The sequence below is a fragment of the Danio rerio genome, chromosome 3, assembly GCF_049306965.1.
Source record: "Danio rerio strain Tuebingen ecotype United States chromosome 3, GRCz12tu, whole genome shotgun sequence".
Classification (NCBI taxonomy): Eukaryota; Metazoa; Chordata; class Actinopteri; order Cypriniformes; family Danionidae; genus Danio; species Danio rerio.
The window spans coordinates 2099844-2112974 of record NC_133178.1 but is presented as its reverse complement, the minus strand read 5'-3'; the positions used below and the strand labels follow the sequence as shown (position 1 = coordinate 2112974).

The 13131-nt window shown below is 41.0% G+C and overlaps 1 protein-coding gene across 3 annotated transcripts; it reads left to right on the top strand.

Moving 5' to 3' along the window:
• Window positions 1-943: 943 nt before the first annotated feature.
• Window positions 944-12781, top strand: a2m3g (alpha-2-macroglobulin 3, member g). 3 transcript variants are annotated; one of them, XM_073934731.1, is made up of 34 exons: window positions 944-1175; window positions 1472-1655; window positions 1959-2115; window positions 2596-2648; window positions 2726-2746; window positions 2843-3008; window positions 3079-3163; window positions 3241-3355; window positions 3736-3856; window positions 3917-4026; window positions 4100-4270; window positions 4351-4575; window positions 4642-4854; window positions 4922-5071; window positions 7232-7357; window positions 7438-7539; window positions 7719-7854; window positions 7944-8169; window positions 8240-8363; window positions 8438-8559; window positions 8640-8691; window positions 8765-8848; window positions 9284-9460; window positions 9721-9796; window positions 9864-10020; window positions 10100-10174; window positions 10263-10425; window positions 10501-10685; window positions 10900-11121; window positions 11193-11314; window positions 12001-12082; window positions 12156-12236; window positions 12520-12625; window positions 12704-12781. In XM_073934731.1, the coding sequence occupies exons 17-34, from the start codon at window positions 7739-7741 to the stop codon at window positions 12742-12744; spliced, it is 2211 nt and encodes a 736-aa protein (XP_073790832.1). In that variant the 5' UTR covers window positions 944-1175; window positions 1472-1655; window positions 1959-2115; window positions 2596-2648; window positions 2726-2746; window positions 2843-3008; window positions 3079-3163; window positions 3241-3355; window positions 3736-3856; window positions 3917-4026; window positions 4100-4270; window positions 4351-4575; window positions 4642-4854; window positions 4922-5071; window positions 7232-7357; window positions 7438-7539; window positions 7719-7738; the 3' UTR covers window positions 12745-12781.
• Window positions 12782-13131: the final 350 nt, after the last annotated feature.

Below are 13131 nucleotides of genomic sequence, written 5' to 3'. Positions count from 1 at the left end.
CATACCCCTCGCTGCATATCAAGATGTAAGATCCATTGCTCTTTAACCACATCCTTATTTAAACAAATTGCCAACAATAGTTTCCACCAACAGTTAAACTGTCCACGTTTTTGAGTGTGTACTTGTCTATCAATGCCTACATGTGTTTTTCCTGACATATTTATTGGCCTTGATCTATTGTCTTTTACATATTACTGTCAACATTGCTAATCTTAAACATTTATCCCCATTATGTGTTCCCTACTCGCTTTTCACACCAAAGTTACACCCTTTGACTAGCAGTGAAATCACAGCGCTCTCTAGTGGTAAATGCACAGCAGTGCTACTAACACAAGACGCATTACCATAGTCTAATTACATGCAGCCGCCATTTTAAAGTGAAAGCGTGGCTGCGGTGAGAAGAAACTTGCGATGGTGCATTGTGTAATGTATGTGCTTGGTGACATTACACATTGTTGAGTATCTGGCAATAGATCTTATCACCAAAGCGAAAGTGACACACATCTTTTCACTGCTCTCCGAGTGACCCAAAGGTTTGTTCTGAATGAATAGTGAAAATAATAAAGGATATCAGACCTCGTTTTCAGCTATGTTAAGGGAAATGGCACTAGTTAGCTAACGTTTTCTTTCCAAAACACATGTTTTAGATGACATTTATCAAACTTATCAAGCTAATTGCTGCCATTTTTGATTTTGGGGAACATTTCCACAGATAACTGAGTGAGAGTGATGAGACCCGGATGTTGATCGGCGTGTTGTTAGTGCGCAGCTGCAGGCCCAACTAAAACATTAACTTTTAGAGACGACTTGATCTTATTTGTGTCGTTATTCAAAACTGTTTCTTGTACAAAATGAGAAATTGAGATCTGTCAGTGTGAGGTGCTGAATCAGGTGTGTCTCGTTAGTGGACTCTATAAATGCTCAGTGTTGAGTGTCCTCCAGCATTGTCGGAGCTCTGTTGGGTTCATCATTTGAGGATTACAGTAGTCACTTTGAAGGGTTTCTGAAGGAGAGAACCTTGGATGATTGCTCATCATGGCGATGATGGAGATCAGTGTTTGGAAGTGGATCAATCTAGTCCTTTTCTTCTGTTTTGTTGATGGTGCCATGTTTGCTTTGGATGCCCCAAAACCAAGAGAACCGGTGGTCACTGCTGATGAACAGATCTCAGGGCCGTAAGTTTAATTAACTGATCTCTAGCTTCTTAATCAGTCCCACTTTCTCCCACAGTTAAGAATGTCAAATTTAATGTTTGGGGAATCTTCAACTCTTTAGTACACTTTATACTTGTCTTTAATGTTAAAGTGGAATTTTATAAAGTAGTCGAGCTTTTAATGTAACTGTTTCTAGACTTGATAAATTTAAAAATGCATGTTTAGGGCTGATCTTTATTGCTTCTGAATATAAACTAGAGTGACATGTCATCAGTCGAGCAGCTCTTGACAAACCCAAACCGTCTCTTTTCCTGCAGGCTCTTCTTGGTGACGTTTCCTTCATTGATTGAGTCCGGCTCTGGTGCTAAACTGTGCGCTAGTCTTCTGAAGCCTCAAGGCAGTCTCACAATAACCATTACTCTGATAGATGACAAAAACACAGAAACTCAACTTGCGCGTCAGACAACCCAGAGGAAGCTTCACAGATGTTTTAATTTCCAGGTCTTTGATCTTTTACATGCACCAAACCAGAAGAAAGGTCCAATTTTTTTAGGGGTGGAGTATCTCCCTTTAACACAAGTCCACATTTTAAACTGGGTTGTCCTTTTGAACTCAGATGAATATGCAGGACAAAAATAGCCACTGACTTCTATTGTATTTTATTCATACTGTGGCTGTCAATGGCTGCTTTCTCTGAACATTCTTTAGAATATTTTGGTTTGTTCAGCAAGAAGTTGTCAGATCTGAACTTGAGGAACTGGTGATTTCTAGGTGAAAAATCTACTTTACGATGTTTCTCTGCAGGCTCCTCTTGTAAATGGAGATTTGGTGCAGACTGTGAGGGTGGTCGTTCAAGGACAGTCCTTTAAAATGACTGAAGAGCGTAAAGTGATGTTCAGGTCTTACCTGCCTCTGACCTTCATCCAGACAGACAAACCGCTCTACAATCCAGGACAGACAGGTGACTGACTAGTATTAGAGCAGAACTCCCAATAAGAAACTCAAATATTGTAAAGTACCTTAAGGCAAATCCTGTCTTTCTCTCAAGTGTTTCTAAAAAGAGTTCCCTTCTGTCAAACAAGAGATTTGTAGTGTTTAGTTTGGTTTCCGTTGACCCCATAGTAGGAATCCCCCCCCCCTCGTCTTTAATGAGTTTAAGCAGGTTTGTAAAGAATTGATCCTCAATTTTGTTTCTTCAAGCAGTTCACTTAAACATTACAAACTTTGAATTTGTAAATAAAGTAGTTGATCCTGTACAGTTTGACATTTACCACATCCAAGTGTACTGTTAAATAACAAATTTATCCCCAATATCAAGTTTAATTGCATCTTCTCCAAACTATAAAATTAGGGGGATACATGATTTTAAATTGTCTTAACATGTGAATCCGATCATGATTAACTGCCCAGTGTAAAAGTGCTTTTATTCTCACTTCTGCAGTGAATTTCAGAGTCGTCACCATGAGTGATAAACTTGTGCCTCTTGACCAAATGGTAAGGCTGTGTGTAGTTGCTTTTCTCAACCTTTTAAAATCTGTGACTGAATGTCTAATTCTAGCTCTGTCTTGCAGTACAATCTGGTGGTGTTGGAGGTAGGAACTTGTTTGCTGCTACTCTTGACAACATTGCTTCTGGATGTTTCCTTGTACTTTTTGACTGAGCTTAACTTTTTTTTTTTTTTTGTCTAGGACTTTCGTAATATCCGGATAAATCAGTGGACAAATGTTTCCTCTGTGAACTGGATTTTGGAGCTTTCTCATGTTTTGATCCCAGAAGCTCAGGTTGGGACGTACACACTGAGGGCTTATATTGGTGACCGAATCATCTCCCAGAGTTTTGATGTGAAACAATACGGTACGCCTATTAATATCATTGCTAAGTGTTTAACAGCCTTTCTGGGGTCTTACAGCTCTTTCTTGTTTAGTGTTACCCAAGTTTGATGTGACCGTGAACGCACCACAGACGTATAGTGTTGCAGATGTGGGACTGAAAGTTGAGGCTTGTGGAAAGTGAGTGAAGCTTTTTCATTTTCTTGCTATAGGTTTGTCTTGTGGATGGTCTGTTCTTGATCTTTAATGTTTCTCAGGTACACATTTGGGCAGCCTGTACCTGGTCAAGTGCTAGTGCAAGTGTGCCGTCAGCCTCTCACCTATGTTCAGGATCCTAAAGTGACCAGCATTTGTCTGAATAAATCCACTAAGGTAAAACCTTTTGTACAGGGCTTGCATTTACAAACATCTGAATTTTATTAGTTTGTGTAACGTTGTGTTTTTTTTTTTTTTTTTTTTTTTTTTTTTTTTTTTTTTTTTTTTTTTTTAAATTGCCATGACTCAAACATTTTTAGCATTTTGATTGAATTTCACAAAACCCTTTTTAGTGTCAACTACTTTCTAAATCTGTGACTAGATTCCCTAGGCACAAAGAATAAACCACAACTACCCTAAAATATCTGTTTGCAGCAGTCTGCCTTGGAAAAACATTTCCAAGCCATCTGAAATTCACCATGTAAACTAGTATTAGGGAAAAGATGAAGCCCAGTTTATTTTGTCTGTCTAATCGGCTCTGTAATCTTTATTACCAGACGAACAACACTGGCTGTGCCTCTCTAACACTCAGTACATCATCGTTTTTTGGAACTAGTTTTGAGAGTAACCTGCAAAATTCCTTCGTTGTTAATGTCAACCTCACTGAGGAGGGAACAGGTAAACTACTGGCAGATTTGAGTGCTGTTATTCTGTGGCTTCATTTGTTTGTCCTTCCAGGTGTTGTCATGTCAAAATCCACAACGGTGTCGATTACATTTGAAGTTGGCAAGGTCACATTTGTGGATCTCCCAAAGTTCTACAATTATGGGTCAACGGTGAATGGCAAGGCAAGTTCAGATTCATCACTTGTTGCAGGAGTCCATTTGTTGGGTTTCCCTTAATGTTTGTTTCCCCGAACAGATCTCAGTCTCTGATTTCAATGGGAACCCAATCTATAGCAAGGCTGTGTATCTCCTGGACAGCAGCATATGGCCCAACAAACTGCTGTTCAATTTGACCACGAACAATAACGGATTTGCCAAGTTCTCCCTTGACACGACTAGTTTTCCTAAAGCTGATCTGAATCTTGTGGTATGACTTCTCACTAATTTTGAACCAATGCTACTTGCTCTTGAAAGCAATGCTTATGTAATTTTATCATATTTCCTCAGGCAAGTGCAACTCCACAGTCTTATTTCAGTTCCAATTCGCCATACTTCACTACGGATTCACAGGTGGTTCAGCTCTCCCAAACTGATCCTGACACCCCAACCTTTAGTGATCTGTCTATAGTGAAGCTTGAGCAGCCGCTGAAGTGTGGCACCACTTATTCAGTGACTGTCAAGTATTTATTTGTTGGAGAGACTGGCGACTACAGTGCTGACATCATCTATATGGTAAATTAACGGTTTCCTGTTGTTTGACCATATTTGTTTTGTACTAATCCAGCTGTCTGTTGTCAGGTCATGTCCAGAGGAGTGATCTTTCTTCATGGGTTTAAAACTGTTCAAGCTCGGGCTTCTAATACCCTCACGAAGGGCACGGTGACGTTTGATCTCTCAATTCTTGCCAGGATGGCTCCGATGGTTCAGATTCTGGTGTACAGTGTTCTGCCCAGTCAGACTGTAGTGACTGGTAGTGCATCGTTTGACACTGAGAAATGCTTCTCAAACCAGGTATCTGTAAATCTAGTAGTCACACTCCCCACAAGACATGTCTTTCATTGAGCTTGTCTGTTTGCAGGTTTCTCTGCAGTTCTCTCCTGCTACAGCGGTTCCTGGTGAGGGAAGTATTTTGACTGTCTCCGCTCAAGCCGGATCTCTGTGTGGCCTCAGTGCTATAGATCAGAGTGTTTTGATCATGCAGTCAGGAGGACGTCTGAGCGCAGAGGCGGTAACTAATTTGTTTATTTTCCCCCCCTTCTTAATAAACTAAGATTTGCTTCAGTCAACCAATAGGCAGGGCAAGTTTATTTAAATAGCACATTTCATACACTGTGGCAATTCAAAGTGCTTTACATAAACGGGAATCAAGACAAGCTTAGGACATAAATGCAGACAAATGATTAACCAGATAAACTAATTTTAAAATGTGTTAAAATAGGTTATAAAAGAGAACTAAAAACATAATAGTGCACTCTGTCGGACGTAGCACAGTGCTCATACAGTGAAAACACATTTGTTTAGCTGTGCCTTTAGCCATGTTCAAATCAAGACTAATGTTGGAGCACCTCTAATCATTTCTGGAAGCTGATTCCAGCAGCGGGGGGCATAGTGGCTGAAAGATGATTCACCCTGCTTTGAACTCTTGGAATTTCTAGTTTATATGATCCTAAAGATCTGAGTGATCTGTCTGGTTTGTATTCAGTGAGCATATCTGTAATATATTTAGGTCCTAGGCCATTTAGTGATTTATAGACCAGTAATAATACTTTAAAATCTATTCTGAAAGTAACTGGGAGCCAGTGTAGAGAGCTGAGGACAAGTGTGATGTGCTCTGATTTCCTGCTTCTGGTCAGAATCCTGGCCGCAGCATTCTGGATAAGCTGCAACTGTCTTTTTGGGAAGGCCAGTGAGGAGACTATTACAGTAATCCACCCTGCTGAACCAGTTTTCCTAAGTCTTCAATGGAAACAAAGCATCTGATTTTAGCAATATTTGAGATGATAGTATGCTGATTTACTGACTGCTTTGACATGACTGTTGGAACTCAGATCTGACTCCAGAGTCACACCAAGATGCTTGACATTTTTTGTTTGACCCTTAAAGCCAAGGTACGCATTCACCTTGAACCTCGTCTCTTTTCCCAAATGCAATGTCTTCAGTTTTCTTTTAACTGAAGAGAATTTTGGCACATCCAATTGTTAATGTCATCAATACATTGGCAGAGGGTGTCAATGGGGCTGTAGTCATTAGGCAGTAAGGCTAGGTAGATCTGAGTTTCATCAGCATAGCTGTGGTAGGAGATTTGGTTTTTCTCATTATTTGGCTCAGGGGGAGCATGTAAAGGTTGAACAGGAGAGGTGCCAGAATCGAGCCTTGTGGGACTCCACATGTCATGGGTTTCCACCTTGACCTATGGTCACCTATACTGACATGGTAACCTCTACCTTCAAGGTTGAGTCTCTACTGTTGCAAAGTGTACGAGCATTATTTACGTTGTTTAAGGTTTGAAAGTCTGTATAGCAGTTTTTAGTTCACATTAACTAGCTATCCATTATAATATCTATAAAGACAGTCTTCATGCTTTTGTCTTTCTCCATATTCGCTCAGCTTTTCTGCATTGTCTTTTCATCATTTGGACTGCTTGAGTTTCTCCAAGGGACTATCTCTTTGTTCCTGTTAAAGTTAGGAAGAGAACTGGCAATGTCATTTATGACATTCTGAATTTTAGAATTAAACCAGTCAAGGAGAGAATCAACAGAATCTGCAGATATACTTGGTGCAAGTGATATGGCCTTCATAAACTGTTCACTAGTGTTCTCATTTATGCATCTCTTTGACAGAGACGGATCTGTCTTTAATAGCTGGAGTGATCAATATCAAAGATACAGAAATGATCAGTGCAACATCCTTAACAACAGTCGATGAAATGTGTAAACCCTTAGTTATAAGTAGATCAATTGTGTGTGGGTCCTTGAACATGCTGAGTCAGATCAAAAGTGTTAATCCAGAAATCAATGCTATATAGAACTGATGAACGTTTATCAATATGAATATTAATAGTGCTATATGATTTAAGAATGGCTGTACTGTGCAAATCCTTACACTTTTTACTTAAACTCATAGTTGAACTAATTTTAAGAGGATTCAAAGCGAGCATTTACATGAACCATCCGGCCAAAGCAAATGTTTATTCTGGAGAGGAATCGTTTTTGAAAATCCAAGAATTGGTTTAACAGTTTATTACCCTAACCGTTAATCAAGGGATCTGCAGTACCACCAAGTTTCCATCACTTATTTTGCTCAATACAAAAACTGTTTTCTGAGTAGATCCTCCAAACTTTTTGGTTGTTTAAAGGATCCTTTTAGACGTTGTTTTCCCTCCCTTTAGGTGTTTAACATGCTCCCACTGCAATCTCTATCTGATTATCCATACGGTGCTGAAGATCAACAAAACTGCCTAAATGTTCGACCCCGTCGAGCTGTTCCAACAGATCAAGCTTATAACACCTTCAAGGTAAACCTTTCAGGTTTTGTCTCAACCCCCCCCCCCCCCCCACCCCGAGATTATATATTTATATTTAACCCATGAAACAGAGTGTGGGGATGAAGATGGCAACAAATCTGCCAGTTCGAGAGCCTGAGTGCCTGAAGTTCAAAGACCTGCTTTACTATCGCAACTTCTGGGGAGGCAAGTCTGTTTGCTTGCCTTATTACCAACTACAACCTCTGACGCAGTGACTTATTTTGTGTGTGTTGCAAGGGTTTTGTTTTCCTTTTACTAGAAATTATTATTATTATTATTATTATTTTTTTTTTTTTTTTATCCCCCCCCCCCCCCTTACTGAAGTTTAAGAGCAGTTTCTTCATGTTTCCAGTTCGGGATGCGGTTTTTGCTATGGCTGAAAAGGCTCCAGTTTCTTTAGCAATGGCAGGAACTGGAGGTTCCTCCGTTGATATGACCATCAGGACCTACTTTCCAGAAACCTGGATCTGGCAACTCTCTCTTGTGGGGTTAGTGAACATGCTAGTTTAAATTAAAAAAAAAAAAAAAACCTCCCCCCATTTGTTACTTCGAAAGGTCTAAAATATTTTCCACACAGGGACTCCGGGTCCACATCAGTTCCCCTTACGGTACCTGATACGATCACCACATGGGACACTGAGGCCTTCTGTCTCTCCTCCAATGGTTTTGGTCTGGCTCCACCAGTTCTGCTGACTTCCTTCCAGCCCTTCTTCCTAGAGCTCACCCTGCCTTACTCCATTATCCGTGGGGAGGCTTTTGAGCTAGTGGCCACAGTCTTCAACTATCTGTTGCAATGCATCAAGGTCTGGGTTCCCCTAATGGATCCACATATGCATGTCTCCTCTGTCCACTAATGCTGTTATTCTTTATCAGATTCAAGTGACTCCAACACCGTCCTCCAACTACACTCTAACACCCATCAATGATCTGTCTTCATCTACTCTCTCTACCAATTGGAGAAAAACCATCAAATGGGCTTTAACTGCTTCTGTTATTGGTTTGTTTATTCATTAGTGTGTGCATATATAAATGAGCATGTGAGGGTCTTCAATTGATTGCTGAAATTTGTAGGAACCGTAAACGTGACCATTAGTGCTGAGGCCAGTCCATCCCAGGAATTGTGCGGCGATCAGGATGTGACCGTACCATCAAGAGGACGCATTGACGTAGTCACTCGAAGTCTGCGGGTTCTGGTTTGTAACTATTCTGAAGTTTGAAAACAGAGCCCATGTGTTGGTCTTATGAATTTAAACATTCCTTTTTGTTCCTCTAGGCTGAAGGAGTGGAAAGAACCTTCACACGGAGTTGGTTACTCTGTCCAAAGGGTTTGTTTAGCTCAGAATTTATTCTACATTGCTTGATCCTAGAGCTGTCTGCTGATTTTTGTTTGGTTTACAGGAAGCGTGCTTTCAGAGAGCGTGAAGATCACACTTCCTACAAATGTCATCCAGGGATCAGCCAGCTGCTCTGTATCAGTCATTGGTAAAGGGTTTCCTTAAACCGCTTAACACCATAGGGCTGCTCGACATGCTTGTAGCGATCACTACAAGCCTGCCCTGTTTGTCTGTCAAAAAAAAGATCTGGAACTCCGTAAAGTTTATTTATTTTTAATTACTTTTATATCTGGCACAATCAGTTTACCTGAGTAACCTATGCACCCATAGGTCAATTAGGTGGTTGCAATAATTAGTGCTCATGGGAGAACAGCTAATCAAAAAATACTTAGAACCATGAGATTGAAGTGTAATTCACAGACTTCCACCTTTTTTTTTTTTTTTTTTTTTTTTTTTTTTTGTGAGACCAACAAACCGACTATACCTGGACCATGAACGTTCTGCACGCTTGCATGTTTATACAAGTACTTAATCTGAAATGAGGAAAGACCTAATTGAGGTGTGGGTTTATTTTTCTCCTCAGGGGACATCATGGGTCGTGCTCTGAACAACCTGGCCAATTTGCTACAGATGCCTTCTGGCTGTGGAGAACAGAACATGATCATTCTCGCTCCCAATGTTTACATCCTACGGTATCTGACAGTAACTGCACAGCTCACCCCAGCCATCCAAGACACTGCCACGAGTTATCTTCTGACTGGTATGATTAAAGTCTCAGGATTTAGACCAGGGGAGGCCAAACTCTGTACTGGAGGACTGGTGACTTGTGGAGTTTAGATCCAACTGAAACTAAATTATTGCTAATGATAACTGGGATTGTATCTACACTGCAGGACACCGGCCCTCCAGGACTAAACTTGGGCACTGCTGGTTTAGGCTTTCTCAGTCATACTGCTTGGTGGGCTTTAGAGGTTTTCTGTTTTTCTTCACTTGTGCTTTAATTTTGTTTGTCTGGAACAGGATATCAAGGAGAGCTGAACTACAGGCACAGTGATGGTTCATTCAGCACTTTTGGTTATGATGCATCCAATACATGGTGCGTGTCCTGCAGTTCAAGTCTTGGTGATTTAGGTGTTGTATAACTGAACTTGCTCTGTATCCAGGTTGACCGCCTTTGTCATGAGGACTTTTGGTCTAGCAAGGAGCTTTACCTACATTGATCCCAATGTTCTTAAGAGTGCAAAGGACTGGTTGATTGGCACGCAGGGTTCAGATGGCTGTTTCGTGCAGCAGGGCACTCTGTACCACAATGACATGAAGGTATGTCACATTACTTCAAACCTGCTATTATAAAGCTGAGACTGATCCTGATGGTGTTTTTGATGCTGTTGTGTTGTAGGGTGGAGTTGGTGATAATGTGACCATGACTGGCTACATCGTTGCGTCATTGCTTGAAATAGGCGTCCCTGTCACGGTAAAAAATTGGTTATCCAAGATGTGGTGTGTGTGAGTGATCGGTAGTTGTGTAGTGCTGTACATGAACTGGGATCATTTTCTTCCAGGATCCTGTCATTACGAAGGCTCTGTCGTTTTTGAGGCCTCTTGTTGGGAATCTGGGGAACACCTATGTCACTGCTCTGCTGGCCTACACCTTCAGTCTGGCTGGAGAGACCAGCACTCGAGCGCAGCTTTTAAATTCCTTGAGAAACACTGCCATTTCTGAAGGTAAATATTAGACATCAATTTGCTGAACTTGAGTGGCTTTACAAACAAAAACCAAGAACACCCTCTTGTGTTTAGGTAATACTCTCCACTGGTCTCAGACTACATCTGGGGATACTCTGGCAGTGGAGATCAGTGCATATGTGCTGCTAGCGGTTCTCACTGTACAGCCTGTGACCACTGCTAATCTGGGCTATGCTAACCGCATTGTCAACTGGATTGTGGCCCAGCAAAATCCCTATGGTGGTTTCTCCTCCACTCAGGTGAGTTCCGCTAGAAAGCTGGCATAATTCAGTCACTAACAAAAGTGCATAATTGGAAGTTGCCATGTATCATGTACTGAAAACGATTTGATCTTTCTTTTTAAGAAATGGTAATCGTACTGCCAGTGGTTTTGTTCACTGGTTACTAGAGTTCTGAGTTTTGGAATCACTTGGAATACATCAGAAGTTTGCTATTTTATTTTTTAACTCCTAGGACACCGTGGTGGCTCTTCAGGCCTTGGCTCTGTATGCTGCTCAAGCGTTCACCCCTGGAGGCTCCAGCACAGTTACAGTTCAGTCCTCAGTGCCAGCAGGAGACATTTTCAACTTTGCTGTGACTCCCAACAACCGCCTGCTGTACCAGAGAAATTCCCTGAACAACTTCCCTGGCACATATAGTGTTTTAGCAAGGGGGTCTGCCTGTGCTTCTGTGCAGGTCTGTATGTTCATCCAATGTGTGTGTTTGTGTTTCTCCTGATAACTCATTGCCTTGTTTTGACCTTGCAGGTTGCCTGTTTCTACAACGTCCCAACTCCGGTTACAGTTGCCAGAACCTTGAGTGTTGTTGCAAAGGTGACCGGGGACTGCCAGGCTGCACCAGTCAATCTGATGTTGACCTTCACAGTCAAGTAAATATTGATTTTTTTTTTTTTTTTTTTTTTTTTTTTTTTTTTATAAATTATGTTTTAAGGCTGTGCAGTTCTTTGTAAAGAGAACTCAACTTTAAGTGTCATGCAAATCAGTTTGTAAGATCAGTTTTTAGTTTTTTTCTCTCTCTCTCTCTCTCTCTCTCTCTCTCTCTCTCTCTCTCTCTCTCTCTCTCTCTCTCTCTCTCTCTCTCTCTCTCTCTCTCTCTCTCTCTCTCTCTCTCTCTCTCTCTCTCTCTCTCTCTCTCTCTCTCTCTCTCTCTCTCTCTCTCTCTCTCTCTCTCTCTCTCTCTCTCTCTCTCTCTCTCTCTCTCTCTCTCTCTCTCTCTCTCTCTCTCTCTCTCTCTCTCTCTCTCTCTCTCTCTCTCTCTCTCTCTCTCTCTCTCTCTCTCTCTCTCTCTCTCTCTCTCTCTCTCTCTCTCTCTCTCTCTCTCTCTCTCTCTCTCTCTCTCTCTCTCATGTGCACACTACTGAAGTGCCAAGGTTTTTGTGTTAATGTTTGGCTAGTTGTCTAGTCAAGCCAACCACCACACATGCCTCCACCTATCTAGATATTACATACTAATTTGCTTTTGCGGTTTGCTTGAATTTAAGTTAGCTGGGTTTTCCAATCATCAGATCTGAAATGCTAATTGGAATATTTATTTACTTATTTACCTCCCCCGCAGATACAATGGTCGAAAGCCAACTACTAACATGGTTCTGGTGGACATCAAAGTGTTGTCAGGATTCACTGCAGACACCTCACTGGTTTGTATGATTTAAGGGTGACTTTGGGACCTTTTTGAAACCGCTTACTGAGTGGTGGTTTTTTTCCTTACAGCTTGGATCCCCACCTAATTTTGCTCCATTAGTGCAGAGGGTGGATTCTAATGGTGATCATGTCCTTGTCTATCTACAAGAGGTGAGACAAATTTCTATTAAACCTGTTACCTTAATTGTGTGTTCGTTGGTGAAATGATTTCTGAGTAATTTGTTTGAAACTCGAGGCTTTTAGTGTGGGTTTTTTTTTTTTTTTTTTTTTTTTTTTTTTTTTTTTTTCCCCCCCCTGCAACTTTTCAACTTCGTCCTTCCCAATGGACTTAAATCCTTCAGACATTGTGCCGACTATTTTCCAGTTAACGTGTTTGCACTGGACCAGTCTACTTTTCTGAAGAGTGACCCAGTACTCTTGCTTCTGTCTGCAGGTTCCCAAAGGTGTTCCAGTGACCTTCAGTATACAGCTGACACGGGCTGTTGCAGTGCAGAATCTTAAGCCAGCAGTCATCAATATCTATGACTATTACCAGAGAAGTATGTCTTTACCATTTGACTTGTTTGATCTGAATTTCCTGTAGAGAGTGATCATGCTCATTTATCTTTCTCTTTCAGATGATAAATTTGAGACCACGTACAAATCCCCCTGTCCATGATCATGCTTCAGTGTGTTGAAAATAAAAGATTTTAAAATAATCTGCTGTCATGTTGGGTTTTGTCAAGATCCAGAAGTTTACACTAATCTAGCTTAATTGCAGCTCTAATCAAGGTTTATCATCTGGGTGATGGGCAACATGTGTAATAGTCAGCACATGCTCAAACAAGAGTTTGGATTAAACCATTAGCTGCTCCACTGAAGTTGAGAAACATTCATTCAGAAGTCTATATGGTCTCATTTAATTTTCCGTTTGATCATGGTACAGAACTGTTGAGGAGTCTCAAGTACTACTAGACAGACTTTCTGCCAGTTTCACAAACATGAAAGTTGGCCTGTTTCCAAAGATAATATGGTACGTTCATCTCATGTTGGAAAAGAAAATCTG

Excerpts from the sequence above, each read along its gene's own strand:
- a2m3g (XM_073934724.1), top strand. The coding sequence starts at position 1,419 with ATGTCATCAGTCGAGCAGCTCTTGACAAACCCAAACCGTCTCTTTTCC. Across the intron at positions 3,009-3,078 it reads TTTTGATGTGAAACAATACG|TGTTACCCAAGTTTGATGTG; the intron begins GTACGCCTATTA and ends TTTCTTGTTTAG. Across the intron at positions 8,692-8,764 it reads TTGGTTACTCTGTCCAAAGG|GAAGCGTGCTTTCAGAGAGC; the intron begins GTTTGTTTAGCT and ends TTTGGTTTACAG.